This window comes from Electrona antarctica (assembly GCF_951216825.1).
Source record: "Electrona antarctica genome assembly, chromosome: 6".
Classification (NCBI taxonomy): domain Eukaryota; kingdom Metazoa; phylum Chordata; class Actinopteri; order Myctophiformes; family Myctophidae; genus Electrona; species Electrona antarctica.
In genome coordinates this window covers 48,529,257-48,550,957 of record NC_136811.1, presented here as the reverse complement: position 1 = coordinate 48,550,957, position 21,701 = coordinate 48,529,257, and the positions used below count along the sequence as shown (strand labels likewise).

Sequence of the window (21,701 nt, the reverse complement as noted above, 5' to 3'; positions counted from 1 at the left end):
AAGACAGAATGAGGAGAGGAAGAAAAAGGTTTTAATTACAGCCATGCCACACGTGCTGTATACAATTGCCTTACCTTAAAAATTTGGGAAGACAAAGCATACTACATTGCAGATCTATGGAGACATATTGGAAGTACTGCAGATGGTAATGAGTCTAAAGGCTCATACATAGTCTGGATTTTCGGTGGTGGGGTGACCACCAAACTACAACATGACGTCACGAGCCGCGGTGAAGATCAAACCACCGCCACCGCTCCAGCCCTTCTCTCTGTTTTTACTCACCACCGCTCAACGTTATTTCAGCTCTGGTGGTCAGCTCACCACCGGAGCGGTGGTCACCTCACCACCGAAAATCCAGACTATGAATAGGCCTTTAGGCTGTAGAAGGCTGTTGCACTCACTAGTTGGGCGTTCCGTATCCCTTAGCCTTAGTGAAGCCCACTGAAATGGCCACCACCAGGGCAGGTAGTCCTAGGAATGAATAATACAAGGTATATTGGTCATTGCTCGACTGTAAAAAGTGAAGAAAAACAATGACAGGTTTTACATACAGCAGAGAGAGAGAGAGAGAGAGATCCATATTTTTTTAATAAAAGCCCTATTTTATACTTTGTTGTATGAAAGTAACGGAAATAGCGATTGTGATTTATAACAACATGTCCAAAATAGGGACGCCAGGTTCAAAGTGGTTAAGTCTGTGAAATATTAAGCTAAACCATACCATACTTTAAACCCTACTGTATATACCGTTTTGGCCCAGGTCCCCCAGGGGTCTGTATATTGGCACCCACCTTAATTCACTCTTCACCAAATTCTGTTCACCGACAATAGGCCATTTACAAGTACTTGTAAATCGGCTACTATTGTCGAATGTTCGCCTATTATGACATGCCTAGAACAGGGATGCTATGGTTCATGTGGTTAACAAGAGCTTGTGACTAACTGATAATTACATTGGATCCGTTGGAACAACATTTTCTTTTTCACATTTTCCTGGAATGACCCGGTTTCGACCCGACGTAGCGTATGTAAAAATTAAAGCAAAATAAAAAGTGTATGCCCACCCCAGCCGAGGCACAGGAAGCGCTTGCGTATGATGCGATTCCTGAGGCGGCCTGTCACTGCCATGTAGGACTGCCAGGCCTCCGTCAGGACCCAGCAGAAGGACGACAGGAAGAAGAAATGAAGAAATGCAGCGACCAGCGTACATAACACCTGGAAACACACGCACACACACATATAGCATGTTAGTGCTCGGAAATATATAATAAACAATGTTTATATAACCAATAACCGACTTAATCTCGCTCATGTAGGTTAATTGAATCTGATGTGTTTCTTGTATTTTATACTAGACCGGTGCCCGGCTGTAGCGCACCGGCAACAGCTGTGTCCCTTTTATGCCCATATATGGAGATTTCTGTATCTGTCTCTCTGTGTCCCTCTATCCCTATTTGGAGTTCTGTGTCAGGAATGCCCAAATATGAAGTGACAGTGTTGTGATGTCAGTTCTGACATCACAACACTGCCAGCTCCATATATGGAGATATAGGGGCAGAGGCCTTTTGTGGCGGTTCTGGACAACCGTGGGGGTGTGGAACGTGTGTGTCGATTTTGACACACGCGTGGGGCAACCGGTTGGGGCAAACGGTGGGGCAAACAGTTGTCGAGTTACGTGGATTACAGACGTACGTACATACGTACACACATACTTGGTGCATTTATAGATAGATATCAACGAATCAAAATTAACCTGATTAACCCCTTAGCCTTGAATTATACTTCATTGTACAATGGTGGCGTACAGAAAGAGCAAAAATGGCGATGTGATGATGTGAAGTCATAGATATCGCCCAACAGAAGTTCACACATGAATGTCTCCAAATTGTTCAGCCGTTTGGCGTAACAACGAACCAGCCAATCACAGAGCAACTGTCCCTCAGGCTATGGCGTAACGATTAATAAGCCTATTGCAGGCCACAACAGCCCAAGGGATGTAGTCGAGCCTAATAACCAAACTTTTGTTATCATTTTCAGAGCTCTCCAGGGAAAGGATTTCACTCACATTTTCCCCTAAAAATAGTTCAGTGTTTTCACTCACATTAGCCCCTAAAAACAAATATGTGCAAATTAGAAAAACGATTTATTAATGCAGTGTGCGAGTAAAGATTATCATCTACCGTAATATTTTCAATCCAAAGTAATTTGGCCAAAGTCAACTTTTTTGTAATCATAATACACTATTATAAGCCACATAAGCCCCATGCCTGTTCATAATTGCAAGCAATCCTAAATCCATTATTGTCATCGGTTTGGGATAGTTGTAATTGCGTATTGCCTCTGGACAGCACGCACGGAAGAGAGAAGATAGAGAAAGAAAGAGAGTGAGAGGGAGCTAGTGCGTGCGTGCGTGCGTGCGTGCGTGTGTGTGCATGCCTGTGTGGGTGGGAGGGCGAGAGAGAGAGACAGACAGAGGGAGCAAGCACTATTTGCAGGCACTTCACGAACACACTTATATTTTACAGTCTATGGAACACACTTGTTTCTGGCAAAAGAATGTCGCAATTGATACGATGACAGACATTCTTTTATTCATACTGGTGGTTATAGCTCCTATCGTGACTTTTGTAACATCACTGATTGATGAAGTGATGCCAAGCGTCGCCGCTTCCTTTATCCGTTGTTTCAAATGATACTCTCAAGCAGCGGCGGAGCCAGGACACCTTTGTGGGGAAGGCCTGGAAATGTCATGGTAGGTCCGGGGGTGGCCAGGCAGTGCAAAGCCTCGCAATGTCAGTTGCACATGTCGCAAATGACGTGCGATTGAATGACGTGCGTCGTGCGATTGAAAGACAGTTGGAGAGTTGAATAACTTCTTACTCAAGTGTTTTTACACTTTTAGCTTAGATACGGTCCTTTGTCACCCTACTTTGATACGACTTATGTTGCAAGATCAACCAACATAACAGGCAACAAGACAAAACAACAAAACAACAATAACAGGCTAATAAAGGTTTAAACACCTGATAATGTCATTGTATTTCAAATAGTGTCTAGTTCTGAAAAGTATCAAGTTCAAGCGACCAGTCAAGGTGATCTCATTCTCTGGTGTTTTCTGTATTGTTTGTTGCAGAGAGAAGTCTCTCCACACAGCAGGATGTTAGAGAATGGTTAGTGCGGCTGGTTTGGAAAAATGTTTGCAGGACAGCTGTACAGTTTATTCTGATCTAGGCTATTCTCTTTTTGATGTTATCGATGAACCAAGCGTGTTGTTGAGTTTCAGCGATCACAATCCCATACAAATCACATGGATGGAGCATTTAAAACTCAAGTTCTTTCATGCCAAAATTATGAAGCAGCAACGGGTGCCTCTTCTTTCTCCCCCAATGGGGGACTGCTGGTGCAGCGCTGTTTTTTTTTTTCCAGCAGCGGTATTGGTGTTGTTTTAAGAATCCAAAATGAAGACTGAGGGACCTTGTTGTTGTGTGCTGTTTATAGTGTGTGGCTCCTTTTCCACTGGGGTTGGACCGGTTCGTTCTTGTGTTTTTTTCAGTGTTTCCACTGAAAATGAATTGGTTCAGAACCCGTAAATTTGGTTCTGAACTGGAACCAAAACATGGCCACCGGTTCCATGAAAGCACCAAGGTTCAGAAAGATCTAGAACGGAAACCAGTTCTGGTGGAAAAGGGGCCTGTGTGTCATGACGTCGCAAAGCGGGTTTGTGTGTGTGAATGGGGAGATGGACAGATAACCTCTCAGAATACACATTGACGCAAAAGACTCAAGACATCCACAGGACAGCCGTCGGAGGCAACATGCAGGCAGGATGTACATGTATGTCGGTCTGTCGGCCTTGAGTCGAGGGGCGATAGCCTACTTATATCAAATACACAAACATCTTGGCTTAAGGAAGGCACTGCTTCACTCAGATAAAGCCCGGGCCTCACAGTCTACAGTGAATCTGCGCCTACTCCAGCCATATTCTATACTATTTGTAAAGTTCTTGCAGCTTTGAGGCGGTTGGCTCTTACCTTATTCCTGGTCTGTGTCTGGCCAATGAGGATAAGGGCGTTGGATGATATGATGGAGAGGCAGAAGTTGATGAGGATGACCGAGCGCTCGGAGCGAATGTACCTGAGGTGTGAAGAAAAGAGAGAAACACACAGAGGGGTGAAGTGAAGATTACGGAACATTAACTGAACATTTCACGGCGGCCAGATCTTGTATGGACAGGCCTCTGCTATCAAAGCCATACTAAACACTTAAACCCAATATATGTCTGCTGACCAGGGTCCTTGAGCAGCCCACACTTAGGAGGTGGCTCTCTTCTCTTCTTCCTTCTCGCTGAAAATAGCTGAACTACAAGCTCACAAGTTTGCGGAACTGCTATTTTTGTAGAATTTTCTCCATTAATTATGACATGCCTATAGAATATGGAGGGACGCTACATCACGCTAGGGTTGATGTGGTTCGGTCCTGCAGCGTCTCATGCCTATAGAATAGGGAGGGACGCTTAGGGTTGATGTGGTTCGGTCCTGCAGCGTCTCATGTCTATAGAATAGGGAGGGACGCTTAGGGTTGATGTGGTTCGGTCCTGCAGCGTCTCATGCCTATAGAATAGGGAGGGACGCTTAGGGTTGATGTGGTTCGGTCCTGCAGCGTCTCATGCCTATAGAATAGGGAGGGACGCTTCACGCTAGGGTTGATGTGGTTCGGTCCTGCAGCGTCTCATGTCTTACCTCCAGACTGACACGTAGATGATGATGAGCAGCAGCAACGTGAGGGAGGACACCCCACACCCCACGATCAGCGTCACGGACGGCAGCTGTGTCTTATCCATGTTCTGCAAGGCAAATGGCCACAAAAAGAGAAAAGAACAGAACTCAGAATCAAATGCAAGACCGGGCGTTTTCGTATACAGTACATGTACCAGGGGAGTGGCACACATTAGTAGGATGCCTGCAAGCACGCACACAAACACATGCGGTGCACGGCTGCGTGCACACGCAAAACGCCCGCACACACCCAGCGAGGCGTTTGATAGCCGGGGCTAGAGAGAGTCTGGCAGGCTGCGGTTCGGGTCTCAGCTGGAGAGCAAGGTGACTCCAAGGTGATTCAGAACAGACACACTCAGCCTCATAGCCAGGGTAAGAAAAACAGCACTCCAGAACAGCTTGCAACTAACAATATGCTTGCACGTGCACACACACACACACACACACACACACACACACACACACACACACACACACACACACACACACACACACACACACACACACACACACACACACACACACACACACACACACACACACACACACACACACACACACACATATACACCATCTACTACCGTGAGCTCCAAGCTAAAGGGACGAGCATTCAGATGAGATATGGTTCTGTGTTGAAGCACGCGGCATTCTCCTCTAGCCTGAAACGTTGATGACTAAATACCATCTCCATGCTAGCGCAGCCATTGTGTTGGTTGCCATGGCAATGCTGTAACATGGCAGCGGCAGTTGCAGCAAAGGCTGCAGTATCAGGCTGACCCTCCGACAGCATGGTGTGCGAGTGTTGAGCTGTACGCCTGTCTGTGTGAGTGTGCCTGCGTGCGTGTGTGCAATGCATGTTGTGTGTGTGTGCATGCAAGGTGTGTGCGTGCGTGCGTGCGTGCGTGCGTGCGTGCGTGCGTGCGTGCGTGCGTGCGTGCGTGCGTGCGTGCGTGCGTGCGTGCGTGCGTGCGTGTGTGCGTGCACACGTGCAGTCAATGACTGAATAACGGTTTGCTAGCTCATTGGCAGCTACTGTACTGTACAGTACGGCCATCTTGGCTCATTCCTGTTGCAGACTGTAATGTTAAAAGCTGTTTCCCTGACATAAGCTGGTCCGCTTTGCTTCTATTCAGTCCGAGACTGATATAGACTTGGAAGTTAAATGTGGCTTCCTCTCCTTGAGCCTGCAGCACCGCACGGCATCACTAAACCTCCGTTTAACCATCGCTGATAATCAGAGGGTTGCTATTAGCAGGCAGCCTGCTCCAGAGTATTGTCTAGTCTAGACTAGAGGTGGGGCTGGAGAGAAGATTAACCTGATGGAAACCTAATTGGGGCAATATTGTCCCAAATTAAACTATGGCGTGCGTGGCTGTAAATTTTGTTTTATCGAAGGTGCTGAAGTGATTATGTGTGGGAGCTTCCAGCCGGGAGGTCGGGTGATGAGGACAGGGCAGTGAGACAAGGTGAGGACAGGGGACATGGACATGAGGGAATCTCTCCACCCCACCCTCAGGCAGGAGATAATTGGCTGAGTTTATAGCCTGTCTTGTCTCCAGGTTTGATGTGCGTGCTGGGGCCAAGTTAATTAAATCCCCCTGATTAATCTGCACTGCAGTGAGTTCCTCCTCTAAAAGGAAAGGGGGGCGGGGGGGGTTACGAGTGCAGTGGAACGGAAAAGAGTCCGCTGAGACCGGCAAACTTTTACTGCCTCCTCTCGACCAATGGCGGGGCTGGGCCGGCGGGTCTTGCGAGAGACCTAACCCTCCAAAACACACTGATCAAAACACATGAATCCAACCACCGTCACTGCAGGCGAGAGAGGCGCTCTCTCCATGTATGAGGAAGCAGTGGTCAAAGTCCATCTCTAAAATGTTTCAACTAGACTTCCGGGAGTTTCAGCGACACGAAGAAATCCGATAACGTGGCGCGGACGTTCCAGGATGCCGACATGCTTGTGATGTTCTAAACAGCACAAGGAGCGCTGCCTGTGCTTGGGCCATGCATGCATGCCTCCGTTTTGACCTATTTCTCACTCCCAAGGAAGTGGGCTAATTGGCCAAAGGAAGGTCTGCAGGTGCTACAGAACCCACTTTCCCCTGATAGCACACATTCAAGACCAAACACAGAACTACACAGGCAGCAAGCAACAAATACAATCATGCATTCATCCATGGAAAGGCAGCACACTGGGTTCAGGTTCAGGACTCTGGCTTTCACTGCAGTGTATTTTTTTCCTGCCTTTCCTTCTAAAGCCTGCAGCTGAGCATGGTACAGCAAAATGGACAGGAGAGATGGCAGGAAGAGACTGAATGACGGATTGAACAGAGCGGAGAGAGAGAGAGAGAGAGAGAGAGAGAGAGAGAGAGAGAGAGAGAGAGAGAGAGAGAGGCCTACGGTGTATGGATGAAGAAGTGCAGTGGAATTATGAGGAGAGGGTACTCAGGGTAGAGGGGCGGCAGACAGAAGTGGAAGATGGGGAGAGAGAGAGAGAGAGAGAGAGAGAGAGAGAGAGAGAGAGAGAGAGAGAGAGAGAGAGAGAGAGGCCTACGGTGTATGGAGAGGGTACTCAGGGTAGAGGGGCGGCAGACAGAAGTGGAAGATGGGGATGGAGAGAGAGAGAGAGAGAGAGAGAGAGAGAGAGAGAGAGAGAGAGAGAGAGAGAGAGAGAGAGAGAGAGAGAGAGAGAGAGAGAGAGAGAGAGAGGCTGGGGTAGTTATCATGCTGGGGCTGTAGGAGGCTAGTTGCAGACAGAGGGGCTGGGCCATTTAGGAGCTGCTATGTGTTGCAGCAGGAATAATTTGCATGGTAACCATGGGTGTCTCAGTCAAAACCATCAGCATAAAGAGGGGGCAGGGATAACAGGATGAAGCTGGAGCCAGGAGTAGACTAAACACCCACCCTTTTCCTCTTTTGGGGCAGAGAGGCTAGACTCAAATAGACACAATTTTGCTTCCCTTAGGCCTTAGGGCATGGGGAGCCCCCAGGCTGAACGGCCTGTCACCTGTCCAGGTACAGTCAGGGTGACTGGGAGGAGGTTGCGGGCTCGCTTCCAAGGAGAGGCAGCAGCCATCACATGGTGGAGGAAGAAGCTAGTTAGCAAGCATACATACATGCTATACCGCTTTCTTGCTACTGCTGCCACTGTAGCACACAGCCATGCACAGCACCTCTGCCCACGTACTGTAAGGCCTACACACCTATCACACATCTCGCTTTCTCTCCTGGCTCCACACCATCAGTGTTTGATGCTATAGCTAGCCGCAGCACTGACAACAACGCTTGCACAAATGACATTACTACGGTATACGTTTCAATGCCTGGCAGCTTGCAAGAGGTGCACCGCTATCCAGCCCCATCTTTAGGCCCTTTAACCATCAACCCTTCATTCTATATCCTCTGGTTTTCCATTTTTGTTACACAGTCAGCCATGAGGATTTCTTTCTTTTATAACTCAAGGCATTTGACCCTAATGTGCTGCCTGTGTGTGTCTGCCTCTCTCTCCTTTTAAGGACGTGCAGCAGCCAGCTAGCCACCATGCACCGCCACAAAGAGCATCACATCCGCCCAAGTTATATAGCTTTAAGACAGCCTCTGGTGCCCATTCTGTTACCAGGGCAACTAGTGAATAAACTGCTTCAGAGGCAGTTTCCAGTCTAATAATAACTAATCGCGCTGAATGAAAATTCCACACACAAAGACACTGCCCTTTTCCCCAAAGAAACTGGGACACACGTATGTTCCACTGTGAGATTCTGCAGTGATTTCCTTACAAACATTTCCTTCAGCCAACACCCCCCACCACCACCCAGCATATGTCCATATGCAGTCAATGTATCAGATTGTGATGGAATTGTGTTTCACAGCCCTCAATTTTTAGTATTAGAACACTCTGCACATTTATTTGATTGTCATGCGGCACATCCTCTCTCTCTCTCCATATGGCCCGGTAACCATGGAGACATGTGAAGGAACCACATGATTTGATTGTCAAATGTGTTAAGATATGCAAATGTGGACATCAATTGTTAATGTTATATACATGGGGGAATGCAGGCATGTCGGAGTGTTAGAGATCATCATCTAAAAGGAAATCTTCAAATGCTCCTCACAACAACAGCAGCATCCCGGACGGTTCACCATGTAATGTATGCAAATCAATACATTATTTTTGCCAGTAAACATCCTGTGCATTGGGGGTTGGAAATGTACACAGGTTTGCAAACAGCATTTTCTTTCCTTTTGGAATAAATAAAATAAACGCTAACCTATATTCGGCTCCTTGCACGGTCCAGGTGGACAGATCATGTCAAAGTCCTTTTATTTAGAGAACATCGCCTTTTGGCATGTCGAGTGAAGCAGAGAGAGAGAGGGGGGAGAGAGCGAGAGAGAGAGAGAGAGTGAGGGGGAAGCGAGAGGGAGGGAGCGCGCAAGGGATCTGTTGATATGTAACGACAATGACGCCCTTTTCCACAAAACACCGGCAGATACATAACTGACAAACTCACACAATGCCACCCGTTGCGGATAGCTTCTTAGCAATGAATAGAAAAGCAAAAAAAAAGCGTAGGTTGTTGGGACTTACCATGTCGGGATTTAGCCGTGCTAAAATGGCGAAGGTGGACAGTCTGTCACACACGCATTTGGTTCTCAATGTGTCGACAAGCACGGCTCTGCAGCCCCTGGCAGACCAGGACCCGAGCAGCGAGGAGCTGCAGAAGAGGAGAGAGAGAGAGAGAGAGAGATCGAGACGATGCTGCGGTGAATGAATGAGAACAACCCCGGCAAAAAAGCGATTCAAATGCTATCCCCACACGCTACACGTAGCCTATATTCTCCACCAGCAAGCTATTTAACCCCAATCCACACTTTAGTTACATCTCCTTCGCGAAAGCAAACGCGCAGAAAACGCAGTGAACATTCGTGTGATGAACGCAACGCAACGAACGGTCGCTGATGTGGCGGCGTGCGGCACACAGGTTTCTGCTTGGCCAGGTTGTTATTGCAATGGGGTGGAAATATAGCACCAATGAAAGTGAAACACCCCCAAACTATATTAAACACAATTCAAATATCAACAAAAAAACAATAATAACAGTCATACGTATATTTTTCATGAAGTTAATTTATTGCAGTGCTATTAATAATAAAAGTATTATTTTGTTAAACATAGTCTATATAGCGGGCCAGCAGCAGTGAACTGAACCTAAGTACCAAAAATAGCTTTGCACTGGATGGTGGACTGACTGACCTTTTATGACTTTGCTAAAGCAAAGAAAAAACTAACAAAATGCAGTTAATTTATGCATTTAATAACTAATTAACTAGATTTATATTAATAGATAACGCCAAGCAAAAAAAAGAAAAATCCATTCTCTACATAAGCTGTGATTGAGCATTGCTTTGTTTTGGGTTGTCTTGTTCCTCGGGAATCCAGATTAATTTGTCATCCACTGACAATAGCAAGCACTTGAAACGTCAATCAGCAGCCTGCGTGTTTTTGAAAGACAATGAGAAATCTATTGATTCGATTTAATCCTTGTACAAACTAAATAAAAGGCAAAACAATGTGCCAACGTTTAATTCAGTCATGCCTCTGACTGCAGCCATGCAAGGCTACAGTACTGTGTGTGTGTGTGTGTGTGTGTGTGTGTGTGTGTGTGTGTGTGTGTGTGTACGTACGTGTGTGTGCGTGTGTGTGTGTGTGTGTGTGTGTGTGTGTGTGTGTGTGTGTGTGTGTGTGTGTGTGTGTGTGTGTGTGCGCGTGCGCGTGCGTGTATGTGCGCCTCTCAAACCACTTTGCTAAGTTTGCTTTGACGTAAAAGTCCTTTCGGGTTTGACATCACAGACACTCCCTGTATTGTGGAGATTTACTGTGGCACTCTGCATTGTAAGCTCTCTCATTTGTTTAATTCAGACATCACCATCATTGTCATTCCCAAAACAATCCACTGTCATTATCACCATTATTCTCACTGACACTTAATTCTGCACTTTTTTACTCACAAACTTCTTGCAGTACAGTTAGCCTGATTCCTGAGGTCCTTCATAATATTCATGGTCTCGTGCTAAAGCCTCATTTATACTATTATATATTTTTTAAGGACCCCCATATATTTGACCGTGGACCCCCATCTGAAAATGTTTTGTTCCAGGGACCCCCAGAAGAGAAGATTTATGTAAAACCAAAATATAAATCATTCAAAACATTGTGTGTGTTAAAAAATCACACTCGTTTAAACAGTGCGTTATTGTGTAAAACAAAACCATTCATTCATACCTTGGTAGGTGAAGCGGCGAACAGTCGACGCCAGCGTCCTCACTTCACACATTCACACACCAATTGTGGCAAGCTAGCACCGACCAACTCATCCTAAACAAACTTGGCTGCCATTCGATTTTTGTTAAAGGTGCTCTAAACAAACATTGAAAGTCCATAAACTTAGCAGCCATATGACTTAAAGATGCAGATTAAGTTGTGTATCTGCATTCTTTTTATTTTTTTGTTTAGGGGCACTAGCTCCTCCTATGCACTGTTGCACAGCTTTGTGTGTTTGTGTGTATGAGCACAGAATGTGATGTATGATGACAAGAGCGCCCCTCACTTCACATCAGTGTGATTTTTGAGGGGCCCTCCTATATACAGGTTTAATGTTTGTTTTTAGTTCAATGTTTGTTTTAAAAACACCAGTGACAATGAAGGGGAAATTTACCATCTTGTCCCTAACACAAACATTAAATGCCATTCACAATAAAGATAATTAATGTTTGTGTTGGCACCGTTTGTTTTACATCACCATTACATCACCTAATCAACACGAGTTAGACTTTAATATATTTGCGACCTTCACTTCACACAGGTGTGATTTGTATTTTGTTAATATAGCCAACAATTAATTGTTTTTCCGAAAACATACTAGGTTAGGATTTAGAAGGCGTTTTTTTTAAATTGGCCTCAGGTCTAAATAGGATAAATCAGACATAACTGTTTCATTTCAGATGCTTGTGACCCTGACTGCTGGCACATCATGTTTGTTATATGCATCACAGTCCATCTCATTCAATTTAGGCAGATAATGAATTCTCTAAGCAGCAGCTAATTCCATGTAGTCCACAGACAAGCAGTAACAAGAAGTAACTGCACAACAGGATCACACTGTTTCTCTCTTTGAACTTAATTCAACTCTGAGTGTACAAATGGAACCAAATAAATAGTAAGTGTTGATAGATGTAATGCTATTTACCCCATTGCCAGGTCTGTATCTTTATAATTATGTTTACTACTCTGATATGCTATGCCCCAAGACAAGAGTAAATATATTTAACATGCATATTGAACAATCACACAAGTTGATGCAGAAAGCAAGGGGAGAAAATTAGCTCCAGATCAAGTTGGGTAGCACTTTAACAGGTCTTAGCTCTGGACTATTCATCACACCACTTTCTGCTAAACAATTACCTGTTCACCCACCTCTAAAGTTCAAACAGGAACCAATGAGAGAAACATTTTTGCAGGTGGCTCAGTGTTCCAAGAAGAGCAGCAAAATCCATACAATAACAAGAATATCTTTACCTGGCTCCATGGCCAAGTTCATCACCCTCACTCCACTTCTCCACTGACTGTTAAAGGACAGGGTTAAATCAATAACTATCACAAAGATAAACTTTATTGACCCCCACTGGGAAATGTGACCAATTTGATCCATATAACCATTAAGCAGCTCTGCGCCCAGGGACCGGCGCTTTGGTCAAAGGCCCTGGTATGACCCTAAAAGCCTCATTATGCTGTACTTCTGCAGTGCGTCTGAAACGCTGCAGCGTACAGTACGTATGCACAATTATACTAGAGATAAACATGCATAATTGCATACTTTACTTTTGAAGTGCTCCTGAGTCATTGATATGTCCTCATGACATGAGGTTTTGGCAGCTGACCATTAACCAAAGTTGTGTGTGTGTGTGTGTGTGTGTGTGTGTGTGTGTGTGTGTGTGTGTGTGTGTGTGTGTGTGTGTGTGTGTGTGTGTGTGTGTGTGTGCTTGTGTGTGTGTGTGTGTGTGTGTGTGTGTGTGTGTGTGTGGGGGGGGGGGGGGGGGGGGGGGCTTTCCCGAAAAAGCATTGCTCCATCTGAAGCCCATTCTGAAGTGAGCAGAAATCAAGCTCGAGATGAATTGTCTTATTTTGGTGTGGGAGGAAACTGGAGCCGAACCAGAGAAAACCCTCCATAAAGCTAAATTCAAACCTGGATAGATCGAGCGTCACAAAATACAAAGTCAATGCAAAGACGAGACGTCGGCGAAGGAGGCGAACAGGGCTGGGAAAATCCAACTGGAGCTACCATCGCTTCCCACCCACTCCACACATCACGTCCTGACAGCCAATCAGCGTGGAACTAATTTTGAGGCTCATAAATGATATAGTAGCAAGAATGATGTTAAATATATTGAACCGAGCTGTCTTTGGTGTTTTCTAGCTCGGCTGTAGATATTTCGAGGTACACAATGGAACGAGCAGGTCCATTTGGTTACACTCCCAAAGTTAAAGTAGCTATACGCAATACTATGTCAAAAATGTTATGATTATTCAGACAGCCAGCAATAGTAAAACGCTCCCAAAATCATTTTTAGTCAAGCTTTGTCATTGGTAGAAAAAAAACAACCCTGCAGAAAAGACTAACCAATCAGGAACCAATCAGGAAGTAGACAGGCAGATCGACCAATGACAAAGATTCTAGGAAAATCTTGGAATGCAGATTGCGGCTCCTAGATGTGTCACAGAGACTGTTTTTGGAAGCGTTTTACTCATTGCTGGCTGTCTGAAAATATATTGCTTATAGCAGCTTTAAATTACTGTGTACTTTTTATATCTGTTATATCAATAATATATCAATAATTAATAATATAATCCACCACTCGAGGGAGGGGGAAGTTAGAGAGTTAGCTCGAGTGAAGGGACTTTTATTTTTATTTTTATTAAAAAGAAAAGGCCAGCGCTGACCTGTGCGACCAAAGTGAAGTAATTGAAGCGACTGGAAACAAATATATATCTTCAGGTTTGAACCCACCTTAACAGATCTTAACACAGGTCAGCAATATCTTGCGCCACCTCTTACCCTTTATCCCTAAACTTATTTGCCATGTTTTACTAATTTGAAACATTTTAAAATAGTTCAAATAGCTGATCTACAAGCTCACAACGTGTCGATGTAGATCGGCTAGTTGAACTATTTTAAAATGTTTTAAAATAGTAATAAATGGCAAATAAGTTTAGGTATAAGGGGTGGTGCAAGATCTCCACTGATCCCTGATCTCCACACTGAAAGGCCCCTGTCGGCACAAAACCGGGGTCGGTTCTTGTCGTGCGGCCGCAGTGCCAACCGCTGGGCCACCCGTGCCATTTACCCATGATAGAACTATCCCCGCCTAATCCAGGCCCCACAGAAACTCTCAACAGGTTTACAGAGGCAAAGCGTGAAAGAGTGTGAATGGTAAGCGCCGAAAGCCAAAAAAAATCTCACAGGTACAAGGAATGAGAGAGAGAGAGAGAGAGAGAGAGACAGAGAGACTGGGGGGACACGCTGTAGAGTCATGTTTTAGCCTCAGGATGAGGCTCAGTGCTGACATTAGCACATCACTGCTAACAGAAATCCAATATATTACAACTCAGCAGCATAGGCTCTCTCTATGGATGACACGATTAGGCCTGTGTCCCAGCCATGCACAGAGGCCCACAGACGGACTTGCCACACCGTCTAATTGGATCATTTGGTTGGCAATCCAACAGCCCTGCGTGGGAGAAGATGGTCTGCCAAGGATAGCCCACATGAATGAAAAGCGGTCTGCCAGCACACAGGCACTGAGTAGGTTTCTATGCATGAAGTAACAGGGATACAGCACAAGACCCACTGGCATTTGCCACCCTAGCTTCATATAATTGGTCCCCATTAATAATGCTCGTTATAAGATAGCACCATTTCTATCTACTCGTTCTGTGTCTTAGTGGACAGTGTGGACTGCCTACCAATGACATAGTCGTGGTAACCTCCTGCCCGATTCGATGCGGTCCTTGAATTTGTTTTGCCACTTCGCTACTCAGTCTGGAAAGTGTCTGGAAGATCTCCAAGGTAGGCAGGACAAGCCAAAACAAAGAAATCGACACGAGGCTGCTGATTGGTCTGTTGTGCGGGTTGGGACAAAAACTGTTTGACAGCTACTGCTATTTCCCTTGTCATTCACTAAACTCACCCCACACAGCCAGCCTTTTTTTGTACTACTGAATCTGACATAGTGGACTACTGAATCAAACCAGTGTTTACGTTTTACCGTAGGTTTTACTCTTGAGTCTCAAACAGTGAGAAAATGAAGCATGAACAGAGTGGCACTGGCTGAATTGTGAAGACCCTAACCCTACTCTGATTTGTTGGAACATCCAATCAGCAACAACGTCGCGACTTAACAGGTAATGTTATGATATAGGAGTCAAACAGGAGGCTGGCCAGACTGAGTAGCGAAGTGACAAAACAAATTCACAGAGCATAGCGAATCAGGCTGGAATCCAGGCTATAATCGTGGGATTCTAAGCTACAATCTATCTTTTCTTGCAAAGTTAGCACACTGAACCTGCCAGCAATAGCTGCCAGCAGCAATATAGAAATACTCTGTTACAAGTAAAAAAGTCCAAAATTCGAAATGTACTTGAGTAAAAGTACAAAAATGAGCATCACGCCTGTCACAGACATGCGCAGAGCAAGTTCAGCCAGGAGACTCAGTGCAGTTGCTGCCGGCCGATAATTGGGCCGCCTCAGCATCACGATCTCATTCACATGATTCACTTCATTCAATCACACATTCATTCCATTTTCATACTGGCTATTTAAACTGGAAGTTTGCACTGCTCAATCTGCTTGCTTACTTGCTGCTGCACACACTGATTCTGCTGCGCTGCTGCCTGCTTAAACTTTTGCTGCTCACCCTCCTCCACCCCAGCAACCACCTGTCGTTTTGGATCTGCTGTTTAGGTACGGGGGGATTTGGAGTCCCTATGGTTGGGACTGATGCGCTTGATCTCAGTACCTAAAAAGCAGATCCATTTAATCGCCAAACCATAATAAATATATTGCTCATTTTATATTCAATAAATATATATTCGATCCATTCTTGAGTTGTCCTGACTGTATTGGCTGTATTGACTGTATTGGCTTCAAAAAGTAGTTATTGTAGAATGTCCTATTTCAAGCTTTCAAATGTGTAAATGTGACGCATCACAATGCGTCACGTGAGGTTATAGAATCATCTATTTTCAAATGGCCGAAAAGTATATCGGGCTGAAGTGGTTAATGTATATTTTGTAATAATAATCAAAATCTACAAAGTAACTAGTAACTAAAGTTTTCAAATAAATGTAGTAGTAGTAAAAGTACAATATTTGGATCCGAGATGTAGTGTAGATGTAAAAGTATTGGAAATTGTAAGTAAAGTAGAAACATGTACTTTTAGTTACTTTCCATCACGTTATGAATTCTCAGGGCTCATCAGCTCCATCTGCCCATGTTTGAGGGTAGGCAATTTGAATAATCTTTAAATATAAGATCATAGAAACGTAACATTGAAATGCAAGAAAATGAAATAAAACATATTCTCCTCTTCTTCTCTTCATATCCTCCAAAACCAAAACTATTTTCTGATACAGTACAGAAACACTTACCGACTCTTTTTTTTCCTAAATTGTGTAGCCAATTATTTTTAACCGATTTTATGTCATTATGCCAATTGATTTCTCCTACAATTTACAATTTAGGCATTTAGCAGACGCTCTTAATCCACTCTTAATCCAGAGCGATTTACATTAAGCAAGAACAAAAAACAAAACATCACATATATAAAAAGCTCCTCTGGTGACACACATGTCTGTGTTGTCACTGACTGCTCTGCTGCACAACCTCCGTGGTGGTGGGCATGCGGGGACATTTGCCACTGCTCCACCCAAGCTCCTGACAAAATACATTTTCAACTCTCTGTTGGCCCAATGGTAAAAATAAAACGTCAAATGATTATGAATGAGAGACAAAATTAACTGTCAGTCAAAGAAAAAAAGCCCAAACTGGAGAAGCAGGGATGCCGCAGGATGTGGATTCTGATTGAGACTTGCTATACTTGTACAGGACCACTGTGGACTGATAATGATTTCACATCACAGTTACGAGATTAACAGAGCAGAAATGATAATGGCTGTGTAATTTTGGGAGAAATTGAGTGAGAGAGAGAGAGAGAGAGAGGAAGGGAGGGAGGGAGGGAGAGAGAGCAAAAGAGAGAAAGATAGGGGAAGAAATGGGGGAGAGAGACAGAACGAGAGAGTGGGAGAGAGAGGCTGACACCCATTGCTTGTTATTGATTTTGCAAGATTGAAGCTGGGTCTCCAGTGAAGGCCCGGGCACCATCCCGGATGCCCGCCTCACAGCTCTTATCTCAGTGACAAGGACGCCTCCTCAGACTCCAATCTCTCACCCAAATATTAACTCATTAATCATAGCCGCTTGTCCAAGATGGATTTTAATTTAGCTTAGAACAGCTGTGGTGTCTCCCACTCACACACGTTGCCAGAAAAAAGATTGTGCTTACCATATTTCTGTCTCTCTCATATACAGTATACCGACTTTCTCCCTTCTCCCTCTACAGTATCTGTCCCGTCTGTCTGTCTGTCTGTCTGTCTGTCTGTCTGTCTGTCTGTCTGTCTGTCTGTCTGTCTGTCTGTCTGTCTGTCTGTCTGTTGTTATGCTATAGGTGTATGCTATTAGGTGTATCCTAATAGCATAACTGCGCAATGCTCCTCTTCCCATTCTCTCTCTCTCTCTCTCTCTCTCTCTCTCTCTCTCTCTCTCTCTCTCTCTCTTTCATTCTTTCTCCAGGTCTGTATTTACCAAACCAAACTTTTTTTTAATCCTCAGACCGAGGCAAGGAATGTTCTGCTCCTCATCTCTGTAACACAAGTGTACATACTCATCTAAATGCAAATATCCAGCCTGCATTGCAATAAGGCTGTGGGCGCAAAATGTCCCCCCCCCCCCCTCTCTCTCTCTCTCTCTCTCTCTCTCTCTCTCTCTTTCACACTCAAATACACATGCACACTCACTCTACTTTTTGATTTAAAAACAAATTGGGCACTTAAGAGCAAGGATCAAATGAGCAGTGGCTGAACTAGGTCTACAGTTCTGAACGCCCCCCCCCCCCCCCCCCCCCCCCCCCCTCTCTGTCCCAGTCTCTTGGTTCTCTTTGCCACTCATTCTAACCCAGCATCCCTCCCTCCCTTCCTCGCTCTCTCTCTCTCCTCCCTCCCTCCCTCCCTCCCTTCCTCGCTCTCTCTCTCTCTCCTCCCTCCCTCCCTCCATCGCTCTCTATCCCCATTCCCCTCCCCTCCTAATCTCTCCAATTCCCTCTCCTCACACAGCTCTCCCCTCTTTCTTCTCTCCCCCCGTCCGTCTCTCTTGTCGGCGGATCCTCAAACTATACCCTCCGTCCGGTGTGTCGGCGGGCCCAGCGTGAGGAGGTGGAAAGCTGTGAGCGACACTTTTAATTTTCCACACGCCGCGTCAGTGTCGGCGCAGTGCCTCTGTGTAGGGTTAGTGCCGGCCCAGACAGGAGCTGCGGAGCTGTCTGACACACTCAGCACTCTCTCACAGGGGAGTGTCACAGTCACTTTGTCATGATTAAAAATGGCGGACGGGCGAGCCACCGGCCAATTCACAGTGGGAGGCGGCTCCCCGAACCGTGTGGGTATATGAGCTGCTTTGGATGTACGCACGTCCTTCCAGGTTGCATGGATGGAGTGGATGACGGACGGATGGATAAATAGTTCCATATGCGGATTGACTGAAAGAGCAGGTCCCTTACCTGTCACTCTCATCCCAGGATATGCAGGTCTGGTTGGTGGTTCCCTGACAGAGGGGGAAATGAAAAGAGCAATCAATCTATAGGAAATAGGACTGTCAACAACAACAAAAACGCATTTTCTTCTTGTAATTACCATTTCATAATTACTATAATGTTTCCTTTTATTTTGTTTTAATCGCTGTACAAATAAATGTTTCTATTACAATAATGGCACAATAACCCTTTTCTTCAAGCCCACAGCAATATATGTGTTATTATTTGTTTATGCGGGTTTGTTTCTTAGTAACATAGCTTGAGAACGGACGGGCAGGTTTTTGTGAAACACGTTGTAGGCTCCTCCAAAGAGATGAGTACTTTTTGTGTCAACGGTCAAAGGTTGCAGTCACAAGACATCCTAGAACAAGAGATAAGTCAAAGTCGTACGATTTGTCACACGTTACCGCAGTGAAATCTGTTCTCCGCATTTGACCCATCTCTTGGAGGGGTGAGCCGCAGCCAAGGAGCAGTGAGCTGCAGCAGTGCCGCGCTCGGGAACCATTTGATCAGTTGATTTGACCCCCCAATCCAACCCATTGGTGCCCAGCAGGGAGACATTGGGTCCCATTTTTACAGTCTTCGGTATGACCCGGCCGGGGATCGAACCCCAACCTCCCAGTTTCAGGGCAGACACTCTAACCACAAGGCCACTGACTGGTGTTGGTGCTGGCAGGGTTTGCATTGCACCCAAAGGTGCATTTGTTTAAAATGTATTTTTAAATACTGGGTGAGTACATTAATTCCCCTGCTTTTGCATGATAGGGCCGTCACGATTACAAATTTAAGTTGACAATTAATTGTCACACAAATAATTGCGATCAACAATTGAATTGTGTGTTTTTGCATTGAACATTGTAACGTTACAATTTCTATTTCCGTTTGACTTTTAGGCTTCGTAATCACAAATTGCACAGATATGACAAATAACTAACAAAATAGTGGAAATAGTTGATCTACAAGCTTACAACATGTGTTGTATAAGCCTGTAGATGTGCTGTCTCGATTGACGATTATGCAAAAATAATTGCAATTGTCTCAAATAATTGCGATTAGGCGATTGTGTAATAATTCTGGCCTCGCGTGATTTGAGGGGTGAGAGCACTTACGTTGTACAGGTGAGAGAACTCGACTTCTACGGGAGCAGAGAGGAAGGCCGGCGTGGGCTTGATGGTTACAGACACAACCTTGGAGTTAAGCACCGTGCTGTTCCTGTGGAGACGGCGACAGATGCTCAATTTCATACCAACTTCCAAGCACCTTTAAATGAAAACACAAGACTGCTGAGCCAATTCCCTTTCAAGGAGAGGCTCGTGGCATCTGAGGATTTGATCATCTCACCCAATCATAATCCATTTGAAGCTTGAGCTGTGTGACTAATTGGCTGGTAAATAGTTTGACTGCAAACAGTGACGTCAAAAACCATAGACATAGTGTCCAGAGACAAAGGAATGTGAATTGAGATGAAAATAAAAACACAACACTTCATTGCTCCCGGAAAGAAAAACGATTTTCTTTCTAACTGACTCCCCAATCTATTTATAGAAGCTAAAAACTCTGAAACTCGAAAGCGCCAACTTACAACAAACATCCCAACTCCCCCCGGGCATGGTGTTACATCTGAGGCAGTACACATTATTTTCCATCCATCTTGACTTTTATTTCTCAATAATATTTTGATGTGTCCACAATCTCCCTTCTCCGTTTAGTATGCATTGCAATATCTGGCTTTCATAGACGTGCTATCAATCATGTACCGAATGAGGCCACATCAGGCCAAAAATAAATTGCAGCTGGATTCACTGACAATACCTTCAAAACTTACAGTCGGCCAGACATGTTTCATAGCCCGCAGACAGTAGTTGCTCCCTGCTCCTCAGATACACACGGCATCCTGTATGCAACATCTCCCTCGCCAAACTCAAAAGGCAATCAGTCAACTTAAGCACTCGTGTCACCCAGTCTCCTGCCTCAAACTCATCCCATTTCCGCAAAGACGAAATCAGATGCCGAGGATGGAGGGAGGCGGGGGAGTGTATAGTGGGTGTCTGGGTGGTTAACAAATGGGAATATTAAGAGCAGCCGAGCCATGTGGAGAGAGACAATATATAATAGGAGTGGAGCAGGATTCTACTTTGCTCTTCGTGCTTGCTTACACATGTTCCCATATCATTATGCAGTGTAGCAGCATTAGCATAATGGAGAGATCTTCACTGCAGGAATCAAAGCGACACGACACAAAAACCAAATAGATCACCGCATACAGAAGCACACACGTACAGTATGCCCATAGTATGCTCCAATCGCACATGCACCCACGCACCCATGAGCAAACGCTCAGCACGCATGGTGGAACCCACGCACTAACAATCCCACAGTGCCACATATAGCCTACTGTCAAAAACAAACACAGCTGCATAACAAAATGTATGTAAATTCTGAAAACGCCTGAATTCCCCCCCGCCCCCCCCCCCCCCCTCCCCCCCACACACACACACATGAAATCCCTTTCCCTCGTGGAGATCAAAGGCATGCATGCTGCACACGGAACCCGCCGTGCCGCCGGGGCGCTGTCACTTCTGTGTCAAATCCCTGTTTCAGTGTTTGCCATGAATGTTTCAGTTGACAGCCAAAGAAAAGTCTGGAGTCTTGCGGCATTGCATGCGAGGAGGAGAGCCGTACCTCTGTAGAGACAGGATGCTGCCCAGGTTCCTGTAGAGGACGATGCCAGTCACAAATGTGGAGGTGTCGTCTGAATCTGTGACACACACACACGCACACACACACACACACACACACACACACACACACACACACACACACACACACACACACACACACACACACACACACACACACACACACACACACACACACACACACACACACACACACACACACACACACACACACACACACACACACACAAAGGAGACAGAGCAAAGGAGTGAGATCAAGGATGGCTGCGCTGATTGAGAGATACTGCACAGCGGGAGGGGGGTTGTACTA

At 45.3% G+C, this 21,701-nt stretch overlaps 1 protein-coding gene across 1 annotated transcript in view; it reads right to left on the bottom strand.

Annotated features, from left to right (window-relative positions):
- The window catches only part of adgrb1a (adhesion G protein-coupled receptor B1a), a gene marked incomplete at its 5' end in the record, with an annotated part of 86,854 nt that overhangs the window by 15,529 nt on the left and 49,624 nt on the right, over window positions 1–21,701 (bottom strand). Inside the window, 8 exons of the mRNA XM_079503795.1 lie at window positions 402–471; window positions 1,065–1,215; window positions 4,032–4,134; window positions 4,740–4,843; window positions 9,361–9,487; window positions 18,660–18,703; window positions 19,802–19,904; window positions 21,375–21,450. Coding sequence (XP_079359921.1) covers window positions 402–471; window positions 1,065–1,215; window positions 4,032–4,134; window positions 4,740–4,843; window positions 9,361–9,487; window positions 18,660–18,703; window positions 19,802–19,904; window positions 21,375–21,450 — 778 coding nt within the window. The remainder of the gene's footprint in view (window positions 1–401; window positions 472–1,064; window positions 1,216–4,031; window positions 4,135–4,739; window positions 4,844–9,360; window positions 9,488–18,659; window positions 18,704–19,801; window positions 19,905–21,374; window positions 21,451–21,701) is intronic.